Raw genomic sequence first — 27,184 nt, 5'->3', positions numbered from 1 at the left:
GTACAAGTGGTCAGTAAATCAGTTTTGTTTTAGCTACTGTGCAAGTAACCTTACAATGTCTAAGAAGAAATCTTTGAGTGTAGTGGAAAAAGTGGAAGTGCTTAATAGTATAGATCGGGGAGTTTAAAAAAAAAGAAATTGCTTTAAAATTTGGTAACTCTGCCAGTAGCGTGTCAACTATTCTGAAAAACCTTGTTTTGATTCTCAAGCTGTTTAAGGAAACAGTACCTGGTCAGAAGCGTGCAAAATTATGCCTATATGAAGCCATTTTAAAGTGGGCGAAGTTGATTTGAGACCAAAACATGCCGATATCAGGGCCCTTAATAAAAGAAAAGGCTATGAAGTACACATCTTTGCTAGAGCATAAAAAATTCCAAGCCAGTTCTGGTTGGCTGGACATATTTAAAAAGTGCCATGGCTTACTCAAAAAAGTTATTTCTGGTTAAAGTGCAGTTGTAATCAAAGAAAAATGTGCCCAATTGGAAAGAAACAGTTTTGAAAAAAATTATGGAGGACTCGAGCCCAAAGACATATTCAGTGTTGATGAAACAGGTCTATTTTTTAAACGTCTGCTGAACAAGACACTGACTTTTAAAGGTGATAAATGTTTAGGTCAGTGGTTTTCAACCAGGGTTCCGCAACAACATTCCAGAGGTGCCATGTAATTTGAGTTTAAGTTATTTAAACTTATTATTTTTTTTAAATTTATATATTTATTTCATTATAAAAAGGTGTATGGTATCCATTGTACCGTATCTGTTTAATTTTGTGGTGATCTATAATTGATGTTTATTTAGTACATCTACAATAAAGAATAAATTATTATATAAGTATATATAATTTGTATTATGAATTGTAATTTTGTTTATAATTATATTATTATAACAACTATCATATAACATATCTTTTTAATATTATATATATACACAGAGAGAATCGGATTATTAAAAGGTCAAAAACCACTGTGTTAGGTATTTTTTTTGGCCTAGGGGGCGCCCTGAAAAATTTACTGGGACACTAAGGGTGCCGTGAACTGAGAAAGTTTGGGAACCTCTGGTTTAGGTGATAAAAGTAGTAAGGTGAGAATTACAGTCTTGGTTGGTGCAAATAAAAAACAAGCTTTTGGTAATAGGCAAAAGTAAACAACCCTTTGGTAATAGGCAAAAGTAAACAACCCTGATGTTTCAAAGGAGTCAAGTCATTAGAGCTGGACTACAACTACAACAAAAAATTTGGATGACAAGTAAAATTTTTTAACAGTGGATTTTAAATTTTGACAGAAAGATAATGAAAGAAAACAGAAAAATTCTGTTATGGGTATGCAGATGTGTATATCAGATATAGTGGTGAAAGTGTGGAGCCAAGATGTGACGGAAACAACAATTGAGAATTGTTTCGCAAAAGCAGGTTTAGCTAAAACACCAATTACCAGCAATGAGAGGGATGAACTACTACAAGATATTGAGCAATCCTGGGAAGAACTCCAAGCGAGGGGTTTGATCAGTGGAGAAACTGTTCTTGACACATATTTAGGAGTTGATAATAATGTCATAATAGCTGAATATCCAAAGTGGCATATTCAGCTATTTTGGAGAGTATTCAATGAACTAGTGACAATATCGACAATAAGCTGGATGAAAATGAGGGCAATATTAAACCTTCCAAACATGAAATGTTGGCAGCATTTGAAATTTGTATCGAGGCCTTCAGTGTGAAGAAAATATATTTGTGTTTTTAAAAAAAATGCAAAAATTTTTATGATGTACAGTAAAATTCAGTGTACAACAAAAATAACCAAATATTTTACGAAAACAATTCTTAAAAATGTACTAATATATTGTCCACATCATGTAAGTAGTAGGCAAAGGGAGATGGCAGAACAAACTGCCTATGATATGGCAGTGGTCTACAAGCATGTAAGGACCTCAAATGAGAAACCATACTGTTCAGATCAGATCAGCTGGACATGTGCAGGGAAAACACTCTTACCTCCTCCAACCAAAGGATCTTCCCATGATGTGAAAACTGTAATACAGTCCTAACAGTTTGACAAACTCAGAGTTTGAATCGGTATGATTTGAATATGTATATAAAGTGAGTGCTGGGAGTGAATTTTAAGATAACACATCTTTGCATTAAGTCAATTGAGAACAAAATATGCAGCAAAGGTTATTTTTTTATTTTTTTTTTTTTTTGATTTGGTAGTTGTTGGCGCATCGGCTTCTGTGGCCATATTGCACCTCCCAAGGTTTTTGCAGTACTTTGATCCAAGCCCGAGGCGGGAATCGAACCCGCGACCTTTGGGGTTGCCGGGCAGGTACTTTACCCACTCGGCTAGCCCGGTCAGCTGCAAAGGTTATAAGACAAATAACAGACAGGAGGAAGTGCCTAAGTGGAGGAGAATATGGAAACCTGGTCATGTGCCTAGTGTAATTTCCTCATAGTTTTAACAATTAAGAAGGCTCAATTCATCAATAAATCTGAGTTTCATTATACTTTCATAAAAGTGCTATTATAATCTAGCAATACAGCATGAGCTACTTTCCCCAAATTCTGTTTCTTTCCTCTGTTTTTTACATGTGCATCGGTCCATTCTTTATACAGCTGTCAAGGAATTTTACTACATACTATGATATCAAGAAATTCTATAATGTATTGGTTCAGTACCATATTTAAATTAATGTGGAAGTTACTTTTGAATAGATTTTTGTAAAGATCAACAATTACAACAACAACATACATGCTATAAGTTTGATATATTTCATAACTTTGGTATTGTTTCTTATAAATCTGGTTTTTGTAATATGTTCTAAAATTAAGTTTAGCTTAGTTTCATAGTACTTGTTGGGAGTTTTCATATAGCTATTTTTGCTGAATGTGGATTTATGGCATTTTGGTATTAGCAGTGGGGTTAGGCACAAGTAACATATATAACTGCACTGGGCCTTGCTCTATTCCTAATTTCAGGAAAGTCAAGGTTATTGTTTGACCCCAGTAATCATGGAATTGTTCTTCTATGTATATCCTATTATAAGGAGAAGCAGGTTTTCAAGTGATGTTACTGGAAGATATTTCAGCATATCATCTTGGACCTTAATTTAACCCAGGGACTCACATCTGGTGAGTATGGGTTTGGCACACCCAGGATCCTGAGCTGGATATCATCATTCTTCTCTTTCTTGGTGATTCCCTTCGACTTGATCGACTCTCTCTCTCTCTCAGGGTAACTCGGGAAATTGTTTTTTTGGCAGGTGCAGCATAAGCCTCAGGCTTCCTTGCACCATATAGCCAATAATAATAATACAATACAATATTTTTATCAAGAGAATTTGTTTACAATAAATAATAATAATAATACGAGAGTACTGCATATTCTTTATCTTTAAATGGTTTTTGATATAGTTCAAGTCCTTCTGTAATTTTCCTGTAAAATTTTATAGATTTTATTTCAGACTGACTTAATATTTATTTACTTGGTTACCAATAAGGAAGCCTTCTGATTTTGATGTCTTTTGTATCCAGCTTTTAAACTAGCACATTTGAAAAGTATTACGTCTTCTGCAGTAGGGTATAAGAGGAATAGGCACTGAGTTTTCTTGTTTGCTTTTTTAGCTGCATTGAAATCTGCCATAATTTTATGTGAATAGGAAAATGGCTAAAGGTCTTTGGGAACACACTTTCTGGTCGGTTACACATTTTCTACAATATGTAGCTTCACTTTATTTATGGATTATTTTGCAACAATTGAGCTGACTGGCCATAAATGTAACAGTTTGCTTGTTCTGAGTATTCAACTTGGCTAGATCCCGATCTTTTATTCATTAACGTAGCTATCACTGGAAAATGGTTACTGCCTAAAGGATTTTAACTACTTTTAAAGTGAAGTTTGGAAGTAGGATTGATGAGCATATATCCAAATAAATCCTGTAAAATTACATGTACAGAAATGGGTAGAGGTATTAAATTCATTATTTTCTTTCATTATTAACTACAGGGTCCCCCATAAAGGATAATGCCCATTAACGTCCTCTAATAGTCCTCTAATGGGGAATATTGCAAAATCAATTCCCCAAGTTTATTTTAGGGACTGTCATTTCCTGGTAATAGAGAGAGAAAATTGTGATGAGAAATCCTACTTGCAATAAATTAGGACTAGGAAATGCACTGAGATGAAAGTGAAAAAACAGCAGAAATACCTCCAGAACAGCCTTTCAGCATTCCAAACATAGGATATCATAATATGCTATGTGTGTGTGTGAGGCAAAGAGAGAAGACAGTAATCTTGGCATGAGCAAATGGATTATACCAAGTTAAACCTACAATACAGCAGAGGTCTACACGCATACAAAGACCTCAAATGAGAAGACATAGTGATCAAATGAGTTGGACACATTCATAGAACACTCTTACCTTCTCCAACCAGAGGGTCTCCCCATGATGCATGCCCTCTAAAACAGCTCTAACAGTTTGACAAACTCAGAGTGCGTGGCATATAACAGAGAATGCTATCAAGCATTCACAAATGTACACAGATTGCAACAAAATCGCAGAATTAGAAATCTTTTACGTAACACAGCTCTAACAGTTAGACATATACAACACAGCAGACATGTTTATTTTCCTAAGATTCACTAAGCTATATCACACTCACACTCAGTTAAATGAATATACCTTATCTTTGCATGCCCAAATCCATAACATGAAAAAATAATAATAAAAAAGATGTTTCAACCTGTATTGGTTTACTATGGCCTCTACTCTGAACTATATGCTTTATCCCTAAACCTTAGCATACATACCTTTACATTATACTTCATTTGTGTACATATATGAATAAATACCTGGCTATCATTTCTTTGCTGCTTTTACTTTCTGTTTTAGAGAGAGCAACCAAAGCAGTAGTAACTCCTGTTTCTGCCAAAATCTTTGCTCTTCTATCCACGTAATATTTGGCATCCTAAAAATAATACAACATTAGTTTGTTTAGGAAAGTAAACTGTAAAACTTTCTAAATTTGGTTGTTTAAAGTTTAAAATACTGATATTTCTTAATAGTTAGGTTCATTATCAGCCATTTTAAATCCACTGCAGGATGAAGGCCTCTCCAGCAACTTTCCAGTTCCTTCTGTTTTGAGCACTGGCCATCCATTTACTACCCAAAAACTCATGAATTTCATTTATCCATCTCCGCCTTTGTCTTCCAGGTTTTCTTCTAATTCCTCTTGAGTACCATTCTGTTATTTTCTTAGTCCATCTGTCATCATGTCTTTGAGCTATGTGTCCTGCCCAAGACCATTTTAGTTCTTTAGTTTTGATAAGAATGTCCTTTACTTGAGTTTGCTCCTAATCCATGTGTTTCTCTTCTTATCTAACAGTCTGATTCCCAATATAATTCGTTCCATTCTTCGCTGTGTAGTTCTCAGCTTCTCTTCCATTCTTTTGGTGAGTGTCCGAGTTTCACTTCCATAAGTCATGGTGGGGAGTATAAATTGGTTCATTATTTTACATTTCAGACAAACTGGGATATTGCTCTTCAGTATGTGACTATATTTCCTGAATGTTATCCATCCAAAATTTATTCTTCTCTTGACTTCCAGCCATTTATCATTATTACAGCTAATAACTTGTCCCAGATAAGTATATGACTCCACCTTTTCAATTACTGCTCCTTCAATCATTATTTCCCTTTCTGTGGCATACTTGTTCATCATTACTTTTGTTTTAGCCATATTCTTTAGTCCAAAATCCTTACTAACTGTGCATAACTGATTAAGATTTTCCTCTAATTCTTTGGGATCGTGGCTTATGACCACAATGTCATCTGCAAATCGTAAATGGTTTAGGTACTCTCCGTTCACATTGACTCCTTTCTGCGACCAGTCTAATCTTCTGAAAGCTTCCTCAAGGGCAGCAGTAAACAGCTTCGGAGATATTGTTGTTGTTGTTGTTGTTGTTGTTTGGTTTTTAGGAGCATTAGCAACTAAGGCCATATTGCTCCAGGATATGCGGTGGTCATTCCTTAACCTTTCCGCATCCTCCGTATTTGGTGGTGACGGGCTCGAACCCCGGTCTAATCAAGAAGCGTGTGCTACGCACTGCTGCTCCTTCCCACCTGGCTACGGAGGCGCCCGGAGATATTGTGTCTCCTTGTCGAACTCCTTTCTCGATTTTAAATTTCCTACTGTCTTTGTCTAGTCTAATAAAGGAGGTAGCACTCATATATTTTCTTCAAAATCATAATATATGGGGTATCTATGCCTTGTCTTTCCAGTGCCCGAAACATTGCCTTATGCTGTATGGAGTCAAATGCCTTTTCATAATCCACAAATGCCAGGCATAATGGTGTTTTATATTCATTTGCTTTCTCCATTAGCTGTGATATTATATGAAGGTGATCCATAGTTGAGAATCCTGTCCTAAAGCCAGCTTGCTCTTTCGGTTGATTCTCATCAAGTATTCTTTCTAATCTGTTAGTAATGACCCTTGTGAACAACTTGTAGATGTGGGATAACAAGCTAATTGGTCTATAATTTCCAATTTCTGATTTATCTCCTTTCTTATGCAGCAAAACTATGATTGCATTATTCCACTGCTTAGGCGTCACACCTTTTCAAATGCATTTTGTGAAGAGTCTTGCCAGTTTTTGTGTTATGTCTCTTCCTCCCAATTTTAACAACTCTACAGTAACTTCACCCCTCCCCCCGGGGCTCTCTGATTCTTCATTTTCTTCAACGCATGTTCTACCTCATCAGGAAGAATATCGGGTATGTCATATGTGTTGCTACTTTGCAATCCATCTTCCCCACTGCTGGCATCATTCCCTCACTCCTTGTATAATTCTCTATAGTAGTCTTCTGCTATTTGAATTATGCCTTCTCTGCTGTTTATAAGTAAACCATTGCTATTCTTCAGTTTCAGTATCATTTGTCTTTCTGTATTACTGCTCATGGCTGCTGATTTAAATCCTTTGTTTTCCCTTAATGCTTGTTCTACTTTTCTTGTGTTAAATCTTCTTATGTCCTCTCTGAGTCTCTTTCTAATGGCTTTGCATAACTCAATATTCAATTTTTTCCCTGTTAGTGTTTTTCTTGCTCTTCATTTGTCTTCTTCGGTTCATCATGACAAGTGTTTCTTGACTAAGTTTTCTGCTTTGGATTTCTTTTTCCCTATAGGTTTTTTGGGCTTTATCACTTTCAGAAAGTTGTAATATTCCTCATCGATATCTTGGTCCTGAGCAGTCTGCTCTGGTTAAGTTAATACAATATAACTGAAAAAAAAAATTACAGTAGGCTTGGCATTTCTCAAACAGCAAGTTATATACAAAAATTTATTATAAACATGTATTAAAAAAAATTGTAAACATGTATTAAAAAAAATGTAGAATAAGAAGGGGCTGTATAATTAGATTGATAACAAATTATTGAGAATCTTTGGTACTTAAACATGCGCAGGTGACCCAAATTTAAAAGTTCACTGTAAATAGGGTTGTCAGGTCCAATATTTTTGCCATAAGCTCTACGTTTTTTTGGTTGATTTTACTGTTTATGTTTTTAATTTGCCTGTAAGTAGGTTTCTTCCTTTGTTCCCCCTTTTTACAATGAAAATCACATTTTAAACATCCTGATAAATATAGTTAAAAGTTGGTTGCTAACACAACCAAACCATCAAATGATGCTGCAATTATTCAAAAACTGTTGGCAACAATGTTCTGTCAACAGTTGCCTGAAAGGCAGAAGGTTGCAGAACATATTGTTCTTTCATTTTCATTGTCCATCATGTGGGAGAAGGACGCAATGTAGTTTATCACATGTTGAAATGTGAAGTTGTTAATAAATTATAGTAAGGAATATTGAACTTTATAGAAATTTAATGTACACTGTGTGCTATTATTGGTATTTTTAAATATAAAAACACTTGTGCATATTATTTCTTCTTAATAGTTTTTTCTTTCTTTCTCAAATTGAGAGCAAGATCCTAGTGGACACGTGGGTTTTGGATTATTTTTGATGAGGTAAGATTAACAAATTATCATATACTGTTAATATATATTCTCTTCACATTTGAAATACATTGTTAAGGTGACAGACAATATTTGATATTTATGCACCTTTTATTATAATTTTATTTTTTATTTTTATTATTATTATTATTTTCAGATTACCATTGAATAATTTTTGATAGAATGAGTAAAGAATCACAGTCCATTAGTTCTCCCAACACACCTCCCAAGAAAAAGAAGAAATTGCAGTATAAACAAGCGTACTTAAAGAAGTAGGAACAAACTTTTGCATGAGTGGCTCCAGCTTCTTCAGAGGATCGTGCCTACTGCAAATTGTGCAACAAGAATTTTTCTGTCAGTCATGGTGGTCAATTCGACATTAAGCAGCACGCACAATACAAAGGGTATCAGCAAAAAGTAAAGGGAAATGCGGGTGAAAAAAAGTTATCAAGATATTTTTAGTTTTAAAAAACCAAAATACAACAGTATGACAGCATGTGAACTAGGGTTAATATACCACAATGTGAAACATAATCATAGTTATAATAGTTTGGACTGTGGTAACAAACTGGCATCATACTCATTCCATGATTCTGATATTGCAACAAAATTGTGTTGTGGAAGAACAAAATCAGAACTGTTAGTTAAAAATGTTCTAGCTCCTAAAAGTGTAGAAAACTTTGTGGACATTCTATTGATCCAACTAAATGCAGTTAGTTCTTTTGTGTAGCTACAGATGCTTCAAACAAGGGCAACAGAAAGCTTTTTCCCATATGCATTAGATATTTTTATCCTACTAAAGGTATAGAAATTAAATTGTTAGGTGTTGTTGAAAGGGCTGATGAAACAGCTATTTCTATATCTGAAATGTTGTTAGAAAAGCTTGAGGCTTTTCACCTTAACCCAAAATATATTTCTGCATACAGTGCTGATAATGCAAATGTAAATTTTGGAAAATATCACTCTGTTTTTCAGTTGTTAAGGGCAAGAATCACAGTCCATTAGTTCTCCCAACACACCTCCCAAGAAAAAGAATAAATTGCAGTATAAACAAGCGTACTTAAAGAAGTAGGAACAAACTTTTGCATGAGTGGCTCCAGCTTCTTCAGAGGATCGTGCCTACTGCAAATTGTGCAACAAGAATTTTTCTGTCAGTCATGGTGGTCAATTCGACATTAAGCAACACGCACAATACAAAGGGTATCAGCAAAAAGTAAAGGGAAATGCGGGTGAAAAAAAGTTATCAAGATATTTTGTTAGTTTTAAAAAACCAAAATACAACAGTATGACAGCATGTGAACTAGGGTTAATATACCACAATGTGAAACATAATCATAGTTATAATAGTTTGGACTGTGGTAACAAACTGGCATCATACTTAGGTCTATGAGACAGTGAGTGCAGAGACTCTGTTAGAGAGGAGTCATTAATTAACCTAAATGCCCTCTTCTGAATGGAATCTAGAAGCCCGAGAGAGGTTTTGGGGGCACCGCCCCCAGATGTGGGAACAATATTCCATGGTTGGGCAGATCTGCCATTTGTACAGAGTGAACAGCTGTTTGGAAGAAAAGTAATGCCAAGAGCGAAAGAGAAAACCAAGTTTTTTAGATGCAGAGGAAGCAATATTTGTAATGTGCTTGTGCCAAGAGAGATTAGCAGTCAGGGTAATCCCCAAAAGAGATATATCATTTTGCCTAGAAATCGGAGTGTCACCAAAGATATGCATAGGAGCAGAAGAATCCTTTTTGCGAGATATAAGACAAGACTTGAGTTTTAGAAAGGATTGAAATCAACTAAGTTGTCTTTGCCCCACTGGAGAACGTGGAATCAGCATTTAAGGAATTGCTAGCGGATATTCAAGGAGTTGAAGCTGATTGAGCAGGGCAAGGTTTCTCAAAATGGAATGTAGAATGCAATGTGCTATCATTGACAAAACTACCGATAGGATTCCCAGTCAATGGAAGAAGGTCATTAATATATAGGAGGAAAAGAGTGGGGGAAAGAACTGAACTTGGGGGGCACCAGCACTAGTGGTGGCCCCCAAGTTCAGTGAATAATCAGAGAGAAAGCTGGATAACCAATTACAAAAAACGGTTGGCAAACCATAAGATGGAAGCTTGTTTAGAAGACCTTTATGCCAAACACGATCGAAAGCCTTTGAGATGTCAAGAGCAACTGCTCATGTTTCACCAAACTTTTCCATTGAATTTGTCCATAAATGAGTAACATAAGCCAGAATATCACCAGTGGATTGACACTGACGGAATCCATAATGGCAATCATTGATCGGACAGAAGGTTTTTTTCTAGGCAGTTTAAGAGTTGGCGGTTAATAGATTTCTCCATTCCTTTAGAAAGAATAGAAGTAATAGCAATAGGACAATAATTGGATGGGAGGGATTTGTCATGCTTTTTAGGAACTGGCTGGATATGAGCAAATTTCCAAAGCAGAAGGAAAAACGCCTTTGGAATAAGAAAGTGAAAAAAGGTGGCAAAGAACAGGGGTAAGTTCAAGAGCACAAGTTTTGAGAACAAGTGGAGAAATACCATCAGGACCTGGCACCTTCTTTGCATCAAGGTTCGTAAAAATCCTTCTGACATCCTTTCGACGGAAGACCACAGGAGGCATTGAATGGAGTGTGTTGGGAATGGTGGGAGGTGTTTTAACAAAGTCATTAATACATGAGTTGGAAGAAAAATAGGATGCTAGCAGGTCACCTTTATCCTTGGCTGAAGTGACAACAGAACCATCTTGTTTTGACAGAGGTGTTGCAAAGAGAGGAAGTCAAAGAGCTCCAAGTGATTATTGGAGTTGGGAGAAATCTAGAGACAACAGATGAATATGACACAATAAGGTAGAGAGATTTTAAGCCAGAGAAGATCAAAAATAGAAGATTCCAAATTACCAAGTCTCTGACAGGGAATATCGGAACAGCCATATGCACAAGTACCACCTTTGAGGCAAAAGGAATCATACAGCGATTAATCTGAGCAACCAAGATGAGCAGTGGTTGAATCAACTGATAACTGAGATTCTGTCAGAAAAAGTACAGAGGTAATCTACTCTGCCAGATAGCTAATCCAGAAGCCTCCTAAAGAGTTACCAATAGGTTCAGTCCAGTGTACTAACTAGCGGCCGGTCTGCAAACACCGTTTTAGAGCTGTACCTTCGAAATGTAAGGAAGATTGAATCTCGCCATGATGCTCATCATAACCTCAGAAGTCATCAATCACACTGCATGATGGAAGAGGTGGGGAAAGGTTGAACGGAACTTAGCTCTAGAGACTAAACATGGGTTTCACTACTTAAAGCCTCCAATAAGCAAAGTGGTGGTATTGCACCGGTTGATGAGAGTCATCTACTACCAAGTGTAGAGAGTTCCTTCAGTATGTAAAACAAAATAAACAATTGTTAAAAAGGGAAAAGTGTCAAAATAAGTACAATTAAAATATCAGACAATTTGAATTTTCTTGTGTTTTTTTAAACTAATTTTATTGACAAAAAAAAATTTTTTTTTTTTTTAGGAAAACTTGACAACCCTACTGTAAATACTAACATGTATTTACAGTGAAATACTACAAATACTGACATGTAGGCTGATTTTACATCATGAATAAACAAAGGTATTTATGAATATGCACATGTACACAAGTGACTTAACTTAAACTAACCTACTAATATGGTTATATTAGGTTAGATAGGTTAGCTATTGGCATGTGTACTTTTGTATCCACATGTGTGTATATGTGGGGTAGAGTTAACTGGAGTCCTATGGATCACCTATTTTCATATATTTATAAATACCTGTATATATTCATGGTGTAAAAATAGCCTATGTATCAGCATATGTGCAAGATATTAATTTAAAGATTGGATCACCCACAAGTAAATATCAAACTTTTAATTTAGTAATAAAGAATTTAATTATGCATCAACAAAATGGACTTATATCTCTTACAATTTTGTTTTTTTTATTTATTTAGCACCATGACTCTGATGGGTGATCTGGACAAATGGTAGAAAAATGTACAACAGGCCTCATACAAAACACTTTTTTTACTGTAATTTTACCTTTTGTGTGTGTGGGGAGGTGTTTTACCTGGTCAAATATACATAGAAGAGAAATGCTGAAATTAGTTTATTTCTAAAACTTAAGTAAAAATAAATGACAATCAAATAGAACTTTTGATACAATATAATTTTATGCCCTATTGTATACATGTAATCATGGTGTCACTGAAATCCTTGAAAACAACAAATGAAAGGAGAAGAAATATAATCAATTAAAACTGTCAGAAAAAAAAGTTTCCAGTATTGGACCTCTAGCCATATAAATATTCTTGCTCTGATGTATACAGAATAACAATAGATTTGATAATAGAGAGCTATTAAGTGCTCGATAATTCCTATATTCTATTATATTATGAAACAACAGGGATTACCTTTATTTTAGATATAGGAAGCTTCTTTTCCAACCAACTCTCCTCGTCCAGCACGTTAATAATTCAAGAAACAAATGATTATTGATCTTGAGTTTGCTCTTAGAGACTTGCCTCAAAAAAAACGTATTAATCCAACAGACTAATCGAATCATAAACCAAACCATCCCCTCAATATCAAAACAACATAGAGAAGAAGCTAAAGCTTTGCACACACTTAGACAAAACTGCGATATCATTATTCAAAAGGCCGACAAAGGCGATACAGTAGTTATTCTCAATAAAGGAAACTATATAAATAAATGATACACCATCATTTCAGACACAATGACATACGAAGAGGTTACACCATCAGAGTTCAACAGCCTAGTTAACAAATATAACAAAATGCTCACCACCTATAGGAAAGATGACCACATCACTATGGCCCAACTTAAACAAATTAAAGCCCGCACATACAATATCCCAACCTTATTTGGCCAAGTAAAATTACACAAAACAGGATACCCAATCGTGTCATATAAGAATTCAGCTTTTGCTTCGTTAGCCATGTTCATCTACCCAATTCTAAAACCACTTCTAGAACTCCTAACATAAACTACGATGCTTTATTCACAAACCTTAAAGATCTCCATATCAAGGAGGATATGAAGTTATATTCACTAGATGTGACTTCATTATACATTAACGTAAATGTACCTTATGCCTTAGACATAGTCTGGGCCTACTTAAACGATGATAACATAAAAATTAATAACACCAGACTCCCCAAAGACAGAATCTTCGAACTGACAAAACTATTAGTAGATGCTAATTACATTCTCTTTCAAGAAAAAATATACAGACAGAGATTTCAGCCTCCCAATGGGCCTAAACATCAGTGGACTCATTGCTGAACTATACTTAGACAAATTACAAAATATCCATCTTGATCTATTTATACCACAGATCACATATTACGGACAATATCTGGATGACATCCTAATTATCACAGATCATTTGACCATAGACAATATTCACAGGTATTTTTAATACCTGTGAATATTGTCTATTTATATTTATTTATATATATTATTTATATTTATATTCACAGATTTTTAATAACATCCATCAGAGATTAAAATTTGAATTAGAAATTGAAGCAGAAACCCACTCCACAAATTTCCTTAATTTTTCCCATACACAGATTAGACCAAAAACTAAATTTCAGCATATATAGAAAATCCACTAATAACTGTGGAAATGCAAAAGCATCCCCTTATTAGTGGATTTTCTATATATGCTGAAATTTAGTTTTTGGTCTAATCTGTGTATGGGAAAAAAGAGTCATGCTGAATCAATTTCTTAACGCCTTTAAATATTCCTCCACCCAGATTTCTCTAATGACAGAAATAAATGAATTAACTAGAAGATTCTCAAATAGGAGTTACCCACCAACCTATATAAACGAAGTTAAAACAATAGCCCGTGAAAAAATAAATAACAACAACCTCACAACAAACATTGCACAAAAATCCAACAAGACCAAAATACATTTCATCACCATTCCATATGTAGAGTACTGGTACAGGGAACTGACATGAAAATCATAGCAAAACCCATGAACAAATTATACACATTCTTCAGAAATCGACCTTCAAACACCACATTCCAATCACAGCATGACCTGGTATAAGCATCCCATGCAAAAAATTATGACGCTGTTTATGTAGGATCTACCATGGGAGTGGCACAGCTTCAAACAAAACAACATGAAGCTTCTGTGCGGGTGGGTCGTTCAAATGCATCGGAACTTTTGTTCCATGCAATAAATGAACAATATTCATTCGGCTTTAATGAAACAAAAATTATAAATATTCAACACAACTACCACAAACTACTTATTGCGGAAACCTTAGAGATGAAACTACATGAAACTTCAATCAATATCCATAGACTATTCCTATTGTCCGACGATTGGTCACTTATACGCATGCGTGAAGAACAAACACTACATAAGACAAAAGTTTCGGATTAATTGTGAGTTGCTCTATTCCTGTGAACATGACGCCCCAAAAAGTTCTAGTCCGACTTAAGGAATGTAGAGAATAATTCTCCCATATCCATTAAACTTTTCAGACCCCTAAATTTAACTCTAATGCTAAATTTAACACTACAGGACCGAAGAAGATAATCGGTCCATATTTATTAAGCGGTTTAGACCTTCAAAATTTAATTATGTAAATCCGCATAATGGTTTCCTTGCTGCCAGAGGTATGGTGTTTGAAGACAGAAGTCTTGAGCACTCAATGTTGAGACCGAGGGGTCTGAACACTACGGTTCTGACAGTGGGAAAGATGTCCCACATGTTTTGTAAAATTGATATCGCCTTCCCAAAGAATTATTAGCATGTTGAACTAGGAGAGTTGGTTGGAAAAGACGCTTCCTATATCTAAAATAAAGGTAATTCCTGTTGGTTCATAACAGAATAACAATAGAGTGGACCCTTGCTTTACGATATTAATCTGTTCCAGAGACACCAATGTATCATTAAAATATCGTAATGTGAACCCAATAACACTGTTTTTTGATAATTCGTTCCAAGATCTTGGAAGTTGAAATTTTCACTACATAACTAAGCTATTTATCTCTCTAAAAGGTGATTTTATAATGTAAATTGTAAATATTAAAATTGTAAATATTAAAATATTAAAATGCACTACACTTTCATCATTATAAAATGTTCATTATCAAATATCTAAAGCACATTTCTGGAAGTCATAACCATAAAACAATAAAAACAATTTGCAATTTTCTGATTAATTGGGCTTTTCAGTTAGTGAAATCTATCATAAAGAGGTAGTAAATTCTATCTTATTGCATTTGCAATAATACCAATAGCTGGAATTTTGTGGGTTTTTACGTTATTATGGTGAAATGTGTTTCCCCTTCCATGAAATCTTCAATCATATAAAAAAAAAAATAATAATAAATTTTCAGATTCTTCATTCCTATTCTTTAAGCTTCATAAGCTTGTTATTCCGTATCCCACTTGCGTGTATCATGTCAGTTGCAATTTGTGTGTGCCCTGTTCTTTATTATTGGCTTATTGTTTTAAATTTTACAACCCAAAAAAAAGTCAGTGAACAGAAATATCAATTAGTTAGTATATTACAGTATTAATTATGCTATTACATAAACGTAAATTTATTTATATTTTGCTAACCTGTAGAAAATATTCTTCCAATTTTCATGTACCATTTAATTTTGTTAATTGGTAAGGTAATAAAGTAAAAATTTGTGCTTTATATCTTTACTTTTATAGCCTGTGGATAGTATTCCTCCTATTTTCGCTTATTAGAACTGCTGTTTAATAGAATTAAAATTCAAATCGCAAATGTGATCACAACGACCAGCGCCTGCTACATATCATATAGTGAATGGTATTTTATTAAGGAGAGTCCATCGTAAAGCAATTAGATTGTACAGTGAACCAATCGTAAAATGGGGGTCCACCGTAATCTTTATCATAAATAAATATTGACAAAAACTTTATAAAAGTATACCAGATTATTCAATGAAATGGAGCTGAAGGATATGGTTAAAAATCCAGGAATGATTGAATGGAGAAAAAAGCATACTACACTGTTGGAGATTCATAACCTAAATTAATTTACATATACATTTCATAACACTTTATTCCTTCTTCAGATGTCTCTAAAGCCCCATAATAATAAATATATATATATACGTTATGACCTTGCTCTTCTCTTCAAAACTACATGCCTCTAAAGTTTAGTCTCTCTGCCAACTAACATCTTAAGCTGATTCACTTTTGGAATTTCAAATGCTTAAATGGGATAATCTAAAATATGGATTTAGTTGCATAATATTTAAGATGCGAATGACCATCAATATAAATTTTGCCTTGCTTACGAAATCAATTAATTTAAAGACTAAATGCACAAGGCATAATTCCATATGGGTTTAAATTAACTATGTAGTGTAAAGGCATTGTTTTAATTATATCTCATATTGTGGCTACCTTCACAACAAGAACCAGGTATTGCACTGCTTTGTAATGCAAACATGCCATCACAGTTGCAAAGTTAATTTCACAATATGAGAGATGACAAATTGTGGAATTAACTTCGCAACTGTGATGGCATGTTTGCATTACTAGGGTACCTGCCTGCCCACTGATGATAGGCCAACAAGCCTTGAAACAGTGCCATCTGGGTGGTGGTGCTCACTGAGAATAAGTAACAGTAGTCTTCTCTACTAGAGAAGCATTACTTATTCAAAGTAGTGCAATACCTGGTATATTGTTGTGAAAGTAAGCAAAATATGAGCTATAATTAAAACAATGCCTTTACACTACATAATTTTATAGGTTAACTATGGTGTATCTACACTGATATTATATAAATGTATTAATGTAAAATCTGTAATTTCCTTCTCTAAGCTGTATCTTCATGAATGGCTGTACCCCTCCTAAAACCTACTGGTCAGTAATTACTATCATTCTGATAGTAATTCTTTAATTGGCACACAAGTTTCCATATTTTCTTTTGTTTATGCTATCATTTGATGTTCAGATCAAGAATCATCATCATGAATGTTCTCTTCATTCAGAAAAGTGTTTCGTATCACTCAAAAACTTCCCTTTGACAACATGAACTACTTGTAACTTTAGTGGAAGTTTTTCTCAATTTAACTAGAAATTTCAGATTCATACTGTTTCATAAATTTTTCTATTTTTATATTTTTTACACAAAAACCACTTTACAACCACAGAATACAAAATGCAGTAGAAGCATTGTCACTGGTTGTGATAATACTGCTTTACGTGACCATTCTTGGAAATTTTGAGCCATAACCTATAAAATATTACATTAAAACATCTCCAATAATAGTAGTGCAATAGTGAAATTATAGTATCCTTATAATACCGTGATAATTCTGACTAAAAAAATAAATAGCAAATGCTTAGAAAAGCGGTACTCACCTTGTATAAATCTGCAATAAAATTTTTGGTAGATGGTGGTTTGATTTAGGTGGAAAGAGGCATTAAATAGAACTAAGGCGGGGAATGGAGTGAAAATATTTTAAACAGATTTTAAAATGAGCGCAAGGAAGTAGAAATGCAGATCTCCAATCCTTGGTTGTCACAAAGAGGTTAAAAGACGTAAATGAAAAAAAGAGAGAAGACAGGTGGTGCCAATAGTCGTTACGATGGACTTTCGTGGGTGAACCGTCATCAGTTGGCAAATGGAATAGAAGTGAACGCGTGTTGTATTTAAGGTTATCTAAACTCCCATGATGCTCTTTTTGACACGTGGGAACTTCAGCCGCGAGAGGTTCCAAGCCGGTGAAAGGTTGAAGGGAAGTTTAGCGTTAATAATGTTGAGATCAGAATGGTGTCGGTACCATTCGATGGTGAGGGCTTCATATTGAAGAATTCTGTAGCTCGATCTAAGTTTAATAATAGTGATGGCAGAGTCAACAAGGGGGGTGTGGTTATGGGTTTGAGCATGGGTTGTTAACTCAGTGCAGGATTGACTTGTCTTGAAACTGTTGAAGTGGTAGTATGCGCGGGTATTGGAAGTCGTGGAGGAACCGAATTTGGTGGTTGTGCTGCCGATGTAACAGGTGTCGCAGTTCGGTTGGCATTTTATGAGATATATTAAGTTATTGAGATCATTGATGGGATATTTGTGTGTATCTTTGTAAGAATTAAATAGGGAACTTAGTTTATTGTAAGTGGAGAAGGTGAGGGAGATGTCGGTATCTTTGAATATACGTCGGAATTGTGCTGCGAGTTCACTATGGTAAGGGAGAACTATGCGAGTATTTGTCTTGTGACTGTGTCTGGTTGGGTTATTAATACTGTTTTTAACGGTGGATATTGTGTGTTGGATGAGTTGAGGGGGATAGCTCCTGGCTATGAATTTATCAGTGAGGTATTGAAGTTCATTCTGTAGATCGTTTTGTGAAGAGGTGAATTTGATAGCGTTGTAGATTTGGTTGTGTAAGACGGCTTTTTTGGTACTAAGGGGATGATGTGAAGTGAAATGTAGATACTTACCGGTGTGCGTGTTTTTTCTGAAGATCTTGGTATTTAAATTTGTGTCTGTTGTATAAATAGTAAGATTAAGAAAATTAATCTGGTTGTCCGTTCCGATTTCGAGGGTAAGCTTTAGCCTGTCATGTATTGTATTGAATTTTAAAAAAAGATTGTCTATGGTTGTTCTGTTGCCTATTATTAGGATATCATCGGCGTAGCGGATGTATAATTTAATTTCAGAGGGGAAAGGTTGTAAAATTTGGTTTTCAATAGTGGCGAGATAAATTTCAGAAAGGGGGGCAGAAATGCCTAAACCCATTGGTAAACCAAATGTTTGTCGATAAATTTTATTGTTGAATCTAAAATATCTAGCGTCTAGTAAAAGAGTGGTAAGTTCAAGGATGTGGTCAACTGAAAGAGAGGTACGTTTCGTTAAAGTGTCATCAGCTGTTAGAAGTACGCGTAATGCTTGCAGGGTGAAAGGAATATGCACATTAGTGTATAGGGATATGACGTCAAAAGAAGCTAATACGTCTCCGTCGGATATGGTGGTGTTGCTGATTTTTTGGAAGGCTTGGTTGGTATTATTAATTTTGAATGTAGAGAATCGAGTGAGCGGGGATATAATTTTGACAAGGAAGGTGGATAAATTAGCAAAAGCTGATTTACTAAAAGAAACGATAGGTCTTAGTGGGTGGCCAGGTTTGTGTAACTTGGTTATTCCGAACATGTGGGGCAGAATGTTGTTGCGAATACCTATCTGTTGTAATGTAAAGAGGTTGATTTCTTTGTTCTGTCTGAGTTTTCTGAGAACTGTATCAAGCTTATTTTTAAGTTTTGTAATGTTGTGGTTGCTGTCGTTTGTATATGTATCTTGGTCTGCTAAAATTAACTCCATTTTTTCTGTGTAGGTGTTCTTGTCCAGGATAACGATTGTGTCTCCTTTGTCAGCTTTTTGGATGATGATATTTGGGGTTTTGCTTAGTCTTTGTAAATCCGAGAGTTGTTGTTTTTTTATGTTAGGGAGAGATGTGAGTTTAGAATTTATTATCCTATTAGACTGGTGTATAAGTCGCCACTTATCGGGATGTTGATCGAGTTTAGACTGGAGTTCGATTATACAATCTTTAATTGGATAGTGTTGTTCTTTAATGGCAAAATTGAAGCCAAATTCTAGGCCGGAGAGTTCGGAAGGGGTGAAGGATTTTGAGGAGAGGTTAACGGTGGAGATTTTTGGGGGGGTTTTAGATGTGAGTGTGTTCCATTTTTTGGTGTGTTTTTGTGTTATGTGTTGGATGGTGGCGTTGATGTGTATATTGTTGTGGTTAATATATTCAATCCAGGCGTCCGGTGGCATGTTTCTTTTGAGAAAGAATCGTAATTGGTGTATACAGTTTAAAAGTTGGTGTTTTTTGTTAAATCTTTTCTTAAGTTCTTCACGTATGATCGCGATAGACGTGCGGTGTATGATATGTGGGTATTTTTTACAGTTATTTTTGGGAAAAATGCGGGCGAATTTGGGGATGACGTTGTGATATAAGCATTTTTGTAGGAAAGCTATGTGTAATTTGTTGGAGAAATATTTGATAAGCGCTTTGGAGAGTTGTATTTTCCTATCAGGCATGTCTAAGGGCATCAGGGATGAGATTAGAAATATATAAAAGATATTAACTCGGTGCAGATAAGGTGTTGATTATGACGTTAAGATATCTTATAAGTTTGACAATAGTGAAATTATAGTATCCTTATAATACCGTGATAATTCTGACTAAAAAAATAAATAGCAAATGCTTAGAAAAGCGGTACTCACCTTGTATAAATCTGCAATAAAATTTTTGGTAGATGGTGGTTTGATTTAGGTGGAAAGAGGCATTAAATAGAACTAAGGCGGGGAATGGAGTGAAAATATTTTAAACAGATTTTAAAATGAGCGAAGGAAGTAGAAATGCAGATCTCCAATCCTTGGTTGTCACAAAGAGGTTAAAAGACGTAAATGAAAAAAAGAGAGAAGACAGGTGGTGCCAATAGTCGTTACGATGGACTTTCGTGGGTGAACCGTCATCAGTTGGCAAATGGAATAGAAGTGAACGCGTGTTGTATTTAAGGTTATCTAAACTCCCATGATGCTCTTTTTGACACGTGGGAACTTCAGCCGCGAGAGGTTCCAAGCCGGTGAAAGGTTGAAGGGAAGTTTAGCGTTAATAATGTTGAGATCAGAATGGTGTCGGTACCATTCGATGGTGAGGGCTTCATATTGAAGAATTCTGTAGCTCGATCTAAGTTTAATAATAGTGATGGCAGAGTCAACAAGGGGGGTGTGGTTATGGGTTTGAGCATGGGTTGTTAACTCAGTGCAGGATTGACTTGTCTTGAAACTGTTGAAGTGGTAGTATGCGCGGGTATTGGAAGTCGTGGAGGAACCGAATTTGGTGGTTGTGCTGCCGATGTAACAGGTGTCGCAGTTCGGTTGGCATTTTATGAGATATATTAAGTTATTGAGATCATTGATGGGATATTTGTGTGTATCTTTGTAAGAATTAAATAGGGAACTTAGTTTATTGTAAGTGGAGAAGGTGAGGGAGATGTCGGTATCTTTGAATATACGTCGGAATTGTGCTGCGAGTTCACTATGGTAAGGGAGAACTATGCGAGTATTTGTCTTGTGACTGTGTCTGGTTGGGTTATTAATACTGTTTTTAACGGTGGATATTGTGTGTTGGATGAGTTGAGGGGGATAGCTCCTGGCTATGAATTTATCAGTGAGGTATTGAAGTTCATTCTGTAGATCGTTTTGTGAAGAGGTGAATTTGATAGCGTTGTAGATTTGGTTGTGTAAGACGGCTTTTTTGGTACTAAGGGGATGATGTGAAGTGAAATGTAGATACTTACCGGTGTGCGTGTTTTTTCTGAAGATCTTGGTATTTAAATTTGTGTCTGTTGTATAAATAGTAAGATTAAGAAAATTAATCTGGTTGTCCGTTCCGATTTCGAGGGTAAGCTTTAGCCTGTCATGTATTGTATTGAATTTTAAAAAAAGATTGTCTATGGTTGTTCTGTTGCCTATTATTAGGATATCATCGGCGTAGCGGATGTATAATTTAATTTCAGAGGGGAAAGGTTGTAAAATTTGGTTTTCAATAGTGGCGAGATAAATTTCAGAAAGGGGGGCAGAAATGCCTAAACCCATTGGTAAACCAAATGTTTGTCGATAAATTTTATTGTTGAATCTAAAATATCTAGCGTCTAGTAAAAGAGTGGTAAGTTCAAGGATGTGGTCAACTGAAAGAGAGGTACGTTTCGTTAAAGTGTCATCAGCTGTTAGAAGTACGCGTAATGCTTGCAGGGTGAAAGGAATATGCACATTAGTGTATAGGGATATGACGTCAAAAGAAGCTAATACGTCTCCGTCGGATATGGTGGTGTTGCTGATTTTTTGGAAGGCTTGGTTGGTATTATTAATTTTGAATGTAGAGAATCGAGTGAGCGGGGATATAATTTTGACAAGGAAGGTGGATAAATTAGCAAAAGCTGATTTACTAAAAGAAACGATAGGTCTTAGTGGGTGGCCAGGTTTGTGTAACTTGGTTATTCCGAACATGTGGGGCAGAATGTTGTTGCGAATACCTATCTGTTGTAATGTAAAGAGGTTGATTTCTTTGTTCTGTCTGAGTTTTCTGAGAACTGTATCAAGCTTATTTTTAAGTTTTGTAATGTTGTGGTTGCTGTCGTTTGTATATGTATCTTGGTCTGCTAAAATTAACTCCATTTTTTCTGTGTAGGTGTTCTTGTCCAGGATAACGATTGTGTCTCCTTTGTCAGCTTTTTGGATGATGATATTTGGGGTTTTGCTTAGTCTTTGTAAATCCGAGAGTTGTTGTTTTTTTATGTTAGGGAGAGATGTGAGTTTAGAATTTATTATCCTATTAGACTGGTGTATAAGTCGCCACTTATCGGGATGTTGATCGAGTTTAGACTGGAGTTCGATTATACAATCTTTAATTGGATAGTGTTGTTCTTTAATGGCAAAATTGAAGCCAAATTCTAGGCCGGAGAGTTCGGAAGGGGTGAAGGATTTTGAGGAGAGGTTAACGGTGGAGATTTTTGGGGGGGTTTTAGATGTGAGTGTGTTCCATTTTTTGGTGTGTTTTTGTGTTATGTGTTGGATGGTGGCGTTGATGTGTATATTGTTGTGGTTAATATATTCAATCCAGGCGTCCGGTGGCATGTTTCTTTTGAGAAAGAATCGTAATTGGTGTATACAGTTTAAAAGTTGGTGTTTTTTGTTAAATCTTTTCTTAAGTTCTTCACGTATGATCGCGATAGACGTGCGGTGTATGATATGTGGGTATTTTTTACAGTTATTTTTGGGAAAAATGCGGGCGAATTTGGGGATGACGTTGTGATATAAGCATTTTTGTAGGAAAGCTATGTGTAATTTGTTGGAGAAATATTTGATAAGCGCTTTGGAGAGTTGTATTTTCCTATCAGGCATGTCTAAGGGCATCAGGGATGAGATTAGAAATATATAAAAGATATTAACTCGGTGCAGATAAGGTGTTGATTATGACGTTAAGATATCTTATAAGTTTGACAATAGTGAAATTATAGTATCCTTATAATACCGTGATAATTCTGACTAAAAAAATAAATAGCAAATGCTTAGAAAAGCGGTACTCACCTTGTATAAATCTGCAATAAAATTTTTGGTAGATGGTGGTTTGATTTAGGTGGAAAGAGGCATTAAATAGAACTAAGGCGGGGAATGGAGTGAAAATATTTTAAACAGATTTTAAAATGAGCGCAAGGAAGTAGAAATGCAGATCTCCAATCCTTGGTTGTCACAAAGAGGTTAAAAGACGTAAATGAAAAAAAGAGAGAAGACAGGTGGTGCCAATAGTCGTTACGATGGACTTTCGTGGGTGAACCGTCATCAGTTGGCAAATGGAATAGAAGTGAACGCGTGTTGTATTTAAGGTTATCTAAACTCCCATGATGCTCTTTTTGACACGTGGGAACTTCAGCCGCGAGAGGTTCCAAGCCGGTGAAAGGTTGAAGGGAAGTTTAGCGTTAATAATGTTGAGATCAGAATGGTGTCGGTACCATTCGATGGTGAGGGCTTCATATTGAAGAATTCTGTAGCTCGATCTAAGTTTAATAATAGTGATGGCAGAGTCAACAAGGGGGGTGTGGTTATGGGTTTGAGCATGGGTTGTTAACTCAGTGCAGGATTGACTTGTCTTGAAACTGTTGAAGTGGTAGTATGCGCGGGTATTGGAAGTCGTGGAGGAACCGAATTTGGTGGTTGTGCTGCCGATGTAACAGGTGTCGCAGTTCGGTTGGCATTTTATGAGATATATTAAGTTATTGAGATCATTGATGGGATATTTGTGTGTATCTTTGTAAGAATTAAATAGGGAACTTAGTTTATTGTAAGTGGAGAAGGTGAGGGAGATGTCGGTATCTTTGAATATACGTCGGAATTGTGCTGCGAGTTCACTATGGTAAGGGAGAACTATGCGAGTATTTGTCTTGTGACTGTGTCTGGTTGGGTTATTAATACTGTTTTTAACGGTGGATATTGTGTGTTGGATGAGTTGAGGGGGATAGCTCCTGGCTATGAATTTATCAGTGAGGTATTGAAGTTCATTCTGTAGATCGTTTTGTGAAGAGGTGAATTTGATAGCGTTGTAGATTTGGTTGTGTAAGACGGCTTTTTTGGTACTAAGGGGATGATGTGAAGTGAAATGTAGATACTTACCGGTGTGCGTGTTTTTTCTGAAGATCTTGGTATTTAAATTTGTGTCTGTTGTATAAATAGTAAGATTAAGAAAATTAATCTGGTTGTCCGTTCCGATTTCGAGGGTAAGCTTTAGCCTGTCATGTATTGTATTGAATTTTAAAAAAAGATTGTCTATGGTTGTTCTGTTGCCTATTATTAGGATATCATCGGCGTAGCGGATGTATAATTTAATTTCAGAGGGGAAAGGTTGTAAAATTTGGTTTTCAATAGTGGCGAGATAAATTTCAGAAAGGGGGGGCAGAAATGCCTAAACCCATTGGTAAACCAAATGTTTGTCGATAAATTTTATTGTTGAGTCTAAAATATCTAGCGTCTAGTAAAAGAGTGGTAAGTTCAAGGATGTGGTCAACTGAAAGAGAGGTACGTTTCGTTAAAGTGTCATCAGCTGTTAGAAGTACGCGTAATGCTTGCAGGGTGAAAGGAATATGCACATTAGTGTATAGGGATATGACGTCAAAAGAAGCTAATACGTCTCCGTCGGATATGGTGGTGTTGCTGATTTTTTGGAAGGCTTGGTTGGTATTATTAATTTTGAATGTAGAGAATCGAGTGAGCGGGGATATAATTTTGACAAGGAAGGTGGATAAATTAGCAAAAGCTGATTTACTAAAAGAAACGATAGGTCTTAGTGGGTGGCCAGGTTTGTGTAACTTGGTTATTCCGAACATGTGGGGCAGAATGTTGTTGCGAATACCTATCTGTTGTAATGTAAAGAGGTTGATTTCTTTGTTCTGTCTGAGTTTTCTGAGAACTGTATCAAGCTTATTTTTAAGTTTTGTAATGTTGTGGTTGCTGTCGTTTGTATATGTATCTTGGTCTGCTAAAATTAACTCCATTTTTTCTGTGTAGGTGTTCTTGTCCAGGATAACGATTGTGTCTCCTTTGTCAGCTTTTTGGATGATGATATTTGGGGTTTTGCTTAGTCTTTGTAAATCCGAGAGTTGTTGTTTTTTTATGTTAGGGAGAGATGTGAGTTTAGAATTTATTATCCTATTAGACTGGTGTATAAGTCGCCACTTATCGGGATGTTGATCGAGTTTAGACTGGAGTTCGATTATACAATCTTTAATTGGATAGTGTTGTTCTTTAATGGCAAAATTGAAGCCAAATTCTAGGCCGGAGAGTTCGGAAGGGGTGAAGGATTTTGAGGAGAGGTTAACGGTGGAGATTTTTGGGGGGGTTTTAGATGTGAGTGTGTTCCATTTTTTGGTGTGTTTTTGTGTTATGTGTTGGATGGTGGCGTTGATGTGTATATTGTTGTGGTTAATATATTCAATCCAGGCGTCCGGTGGCATGTTTCTTTTGAGAAAGAATCGTAATTGGTGTATACAGTTTAAAAGTTGGTGTTTTTTGTTAAATCTTTTCTTAAGTTCTTCACGTATGATCGCGATAGACGTGCGGTGTATGATATGTGGGTATTTTTTACAGTTATTTTTGGGAAAAATGCGGGCGAATTTGGGGATGACGTTGTGATATAAGCATTTTTGTAGGAAAGCTATGTGTAATTTGTTGGAGAAATATTTGATAAGCGCTTTGGAGAGTTGTATTTTCCTATCAGGCATGTCTAAGGGCATCAGGGATGAGATTAGAAATATATAAAAGATATTAACTCGGTGCAGATAAGGTGTTGATTATGACGTTAAGATATCTTATAAGTTTGACAATAGTGAAATTATAGTATCCTTATAATACCGTGATAATTCTGACTAAAAAAATAAATAGCAAATGCTTAGAAAAGCGGTACTCACCTTGTATAAATCTGCAATAAAATTTTTGGTAGATGGTGGTTTGATTTAGGTGGAAAGAGGCATTAAATAGAACTAAGGCGGGGAATGGAGTGAAAATATTTTAAACAGATTTTAAAATGAGCGCAAGGAAGTAGAAATGCAGATCTCCAATCCTTGGTTGTCACAAAGAGGTTAAAAGACGTAAATGAAAAAAAGAGAGAAGACAGGTGGTGCCAATAGTCGTTACGATGGACTTTCGTGGGTGAACCGTCATCAGTTGGCAAATGGAATAGAAGTGAACGCGTGTTGTATTTAAGGTTATCTAAACTCCCATGATGCTCTTTTTGACACGTGGGAACTTCAGCCGCGAGAGGTTCCAAGCCGGTGAAAGGTTGAAGGGAAGTTTAGCGTTAATAATGTTGAGATCAGAATGGTGTCGGTACCATTCGATGGTGAGGGCTTCATATTGAAGAATTCTGTAGCTCGATCTAAGTTTAATAATAGTGATGGCAGAGTCAACAAGGGGGGTGTGGTTATGGGTTTGAGCATGGGTTGTTAACTCAGTGCAGGATTGACTTGTCTTGAAACTGTTGAAGTGGTAGTATGCGCGGGTATTGGAAGTCGTGGAGGAACCGAATTTGGTGGTTGTGCTGCCGATGTAACAGGTGTCGCAGTTCGGTTGGCATTTTATGAGATATATTAAGTTATTGAGATCATTGATGGGATATTTGTGTGTATCTTTGTAAGAATTAAATAGGGAACTTAGTTTATTGTAAGTGGAGAAGGTGAGGGAGATGTCGGTATCTTTGAATATACGTCGGAATTGTGCTGCGAGTTCACTATGGTAAGGGAGAACTATGCGAGTATTTGTCTTGTGACTGTGTCTGGTTGGGTTATTAATACTGTTTTTAACGGTGGATATTGTGTGTTGGATGAGTTGAGGGGGATAGCTCCTGGCTATGAATTTATCAGTGAGGTATTGAAGTTCATTCTGTAGATCGTTTTGTGAAGAGGTGAATTTGATAGCGTTGTAGATTTGGTTGTGTAAGACGGCTTTTTTGGTACTAAGGGGATGATGTGAAGTGAAATGTAGATACTTACCGGTGTGCGTGTTTTTTCTGAAGATCTTGGTATTTAAATTTGTGTCTGTTGTATAAATAGTAAGATTAAGAAA

At 35.8% G+C, this 27,184-nt stretch overlaps 1 protein-coding gene across 1 annotated transcript in view; it reads right to left on the bottom strand.

Moving 5' to 3' along the window:
• unc-45 (unc-45 myosin chaperone) overlaps window positions 1–27,184 on the bottom strand; it is a 284,174-nt gene that overhangs the window by 69,491 nt on the left and 187,499 nt on the right. The window contains exon 15 of the mRNA XM_090384191.1: window positions 4,842–4,957. Coding sequence (XP_090240317.1) covers window positions 4,842–4,957 — 116 coding nt within the window. The remainder of the gene's footprint in view (window positions 1–4,841; window positions 4,958–27,184) is intronic.

Source organism: Mastigoproctus giganteus, chromosome 11 (genome assembly GCF_048544385.1).
Source record: "Mastigoproctus giganteus isolate SK-2022 chromosome 11, ASM4854438v1, whole genome shotgun sequence".
Taxonomy (NCBI): domain Eukaryota; kingdom Metazoa; phylum Arthropoda; class Arachnida; order Uropygi; family Thelyphonidae; genus Mastigoproctus; species Mastigoproctus giganteus.
The sequence above is the reverse complement of the archived record's forward strand: the minus strand, read 5'-3'. Positions and strand labels throughout refer to the sequence as shown.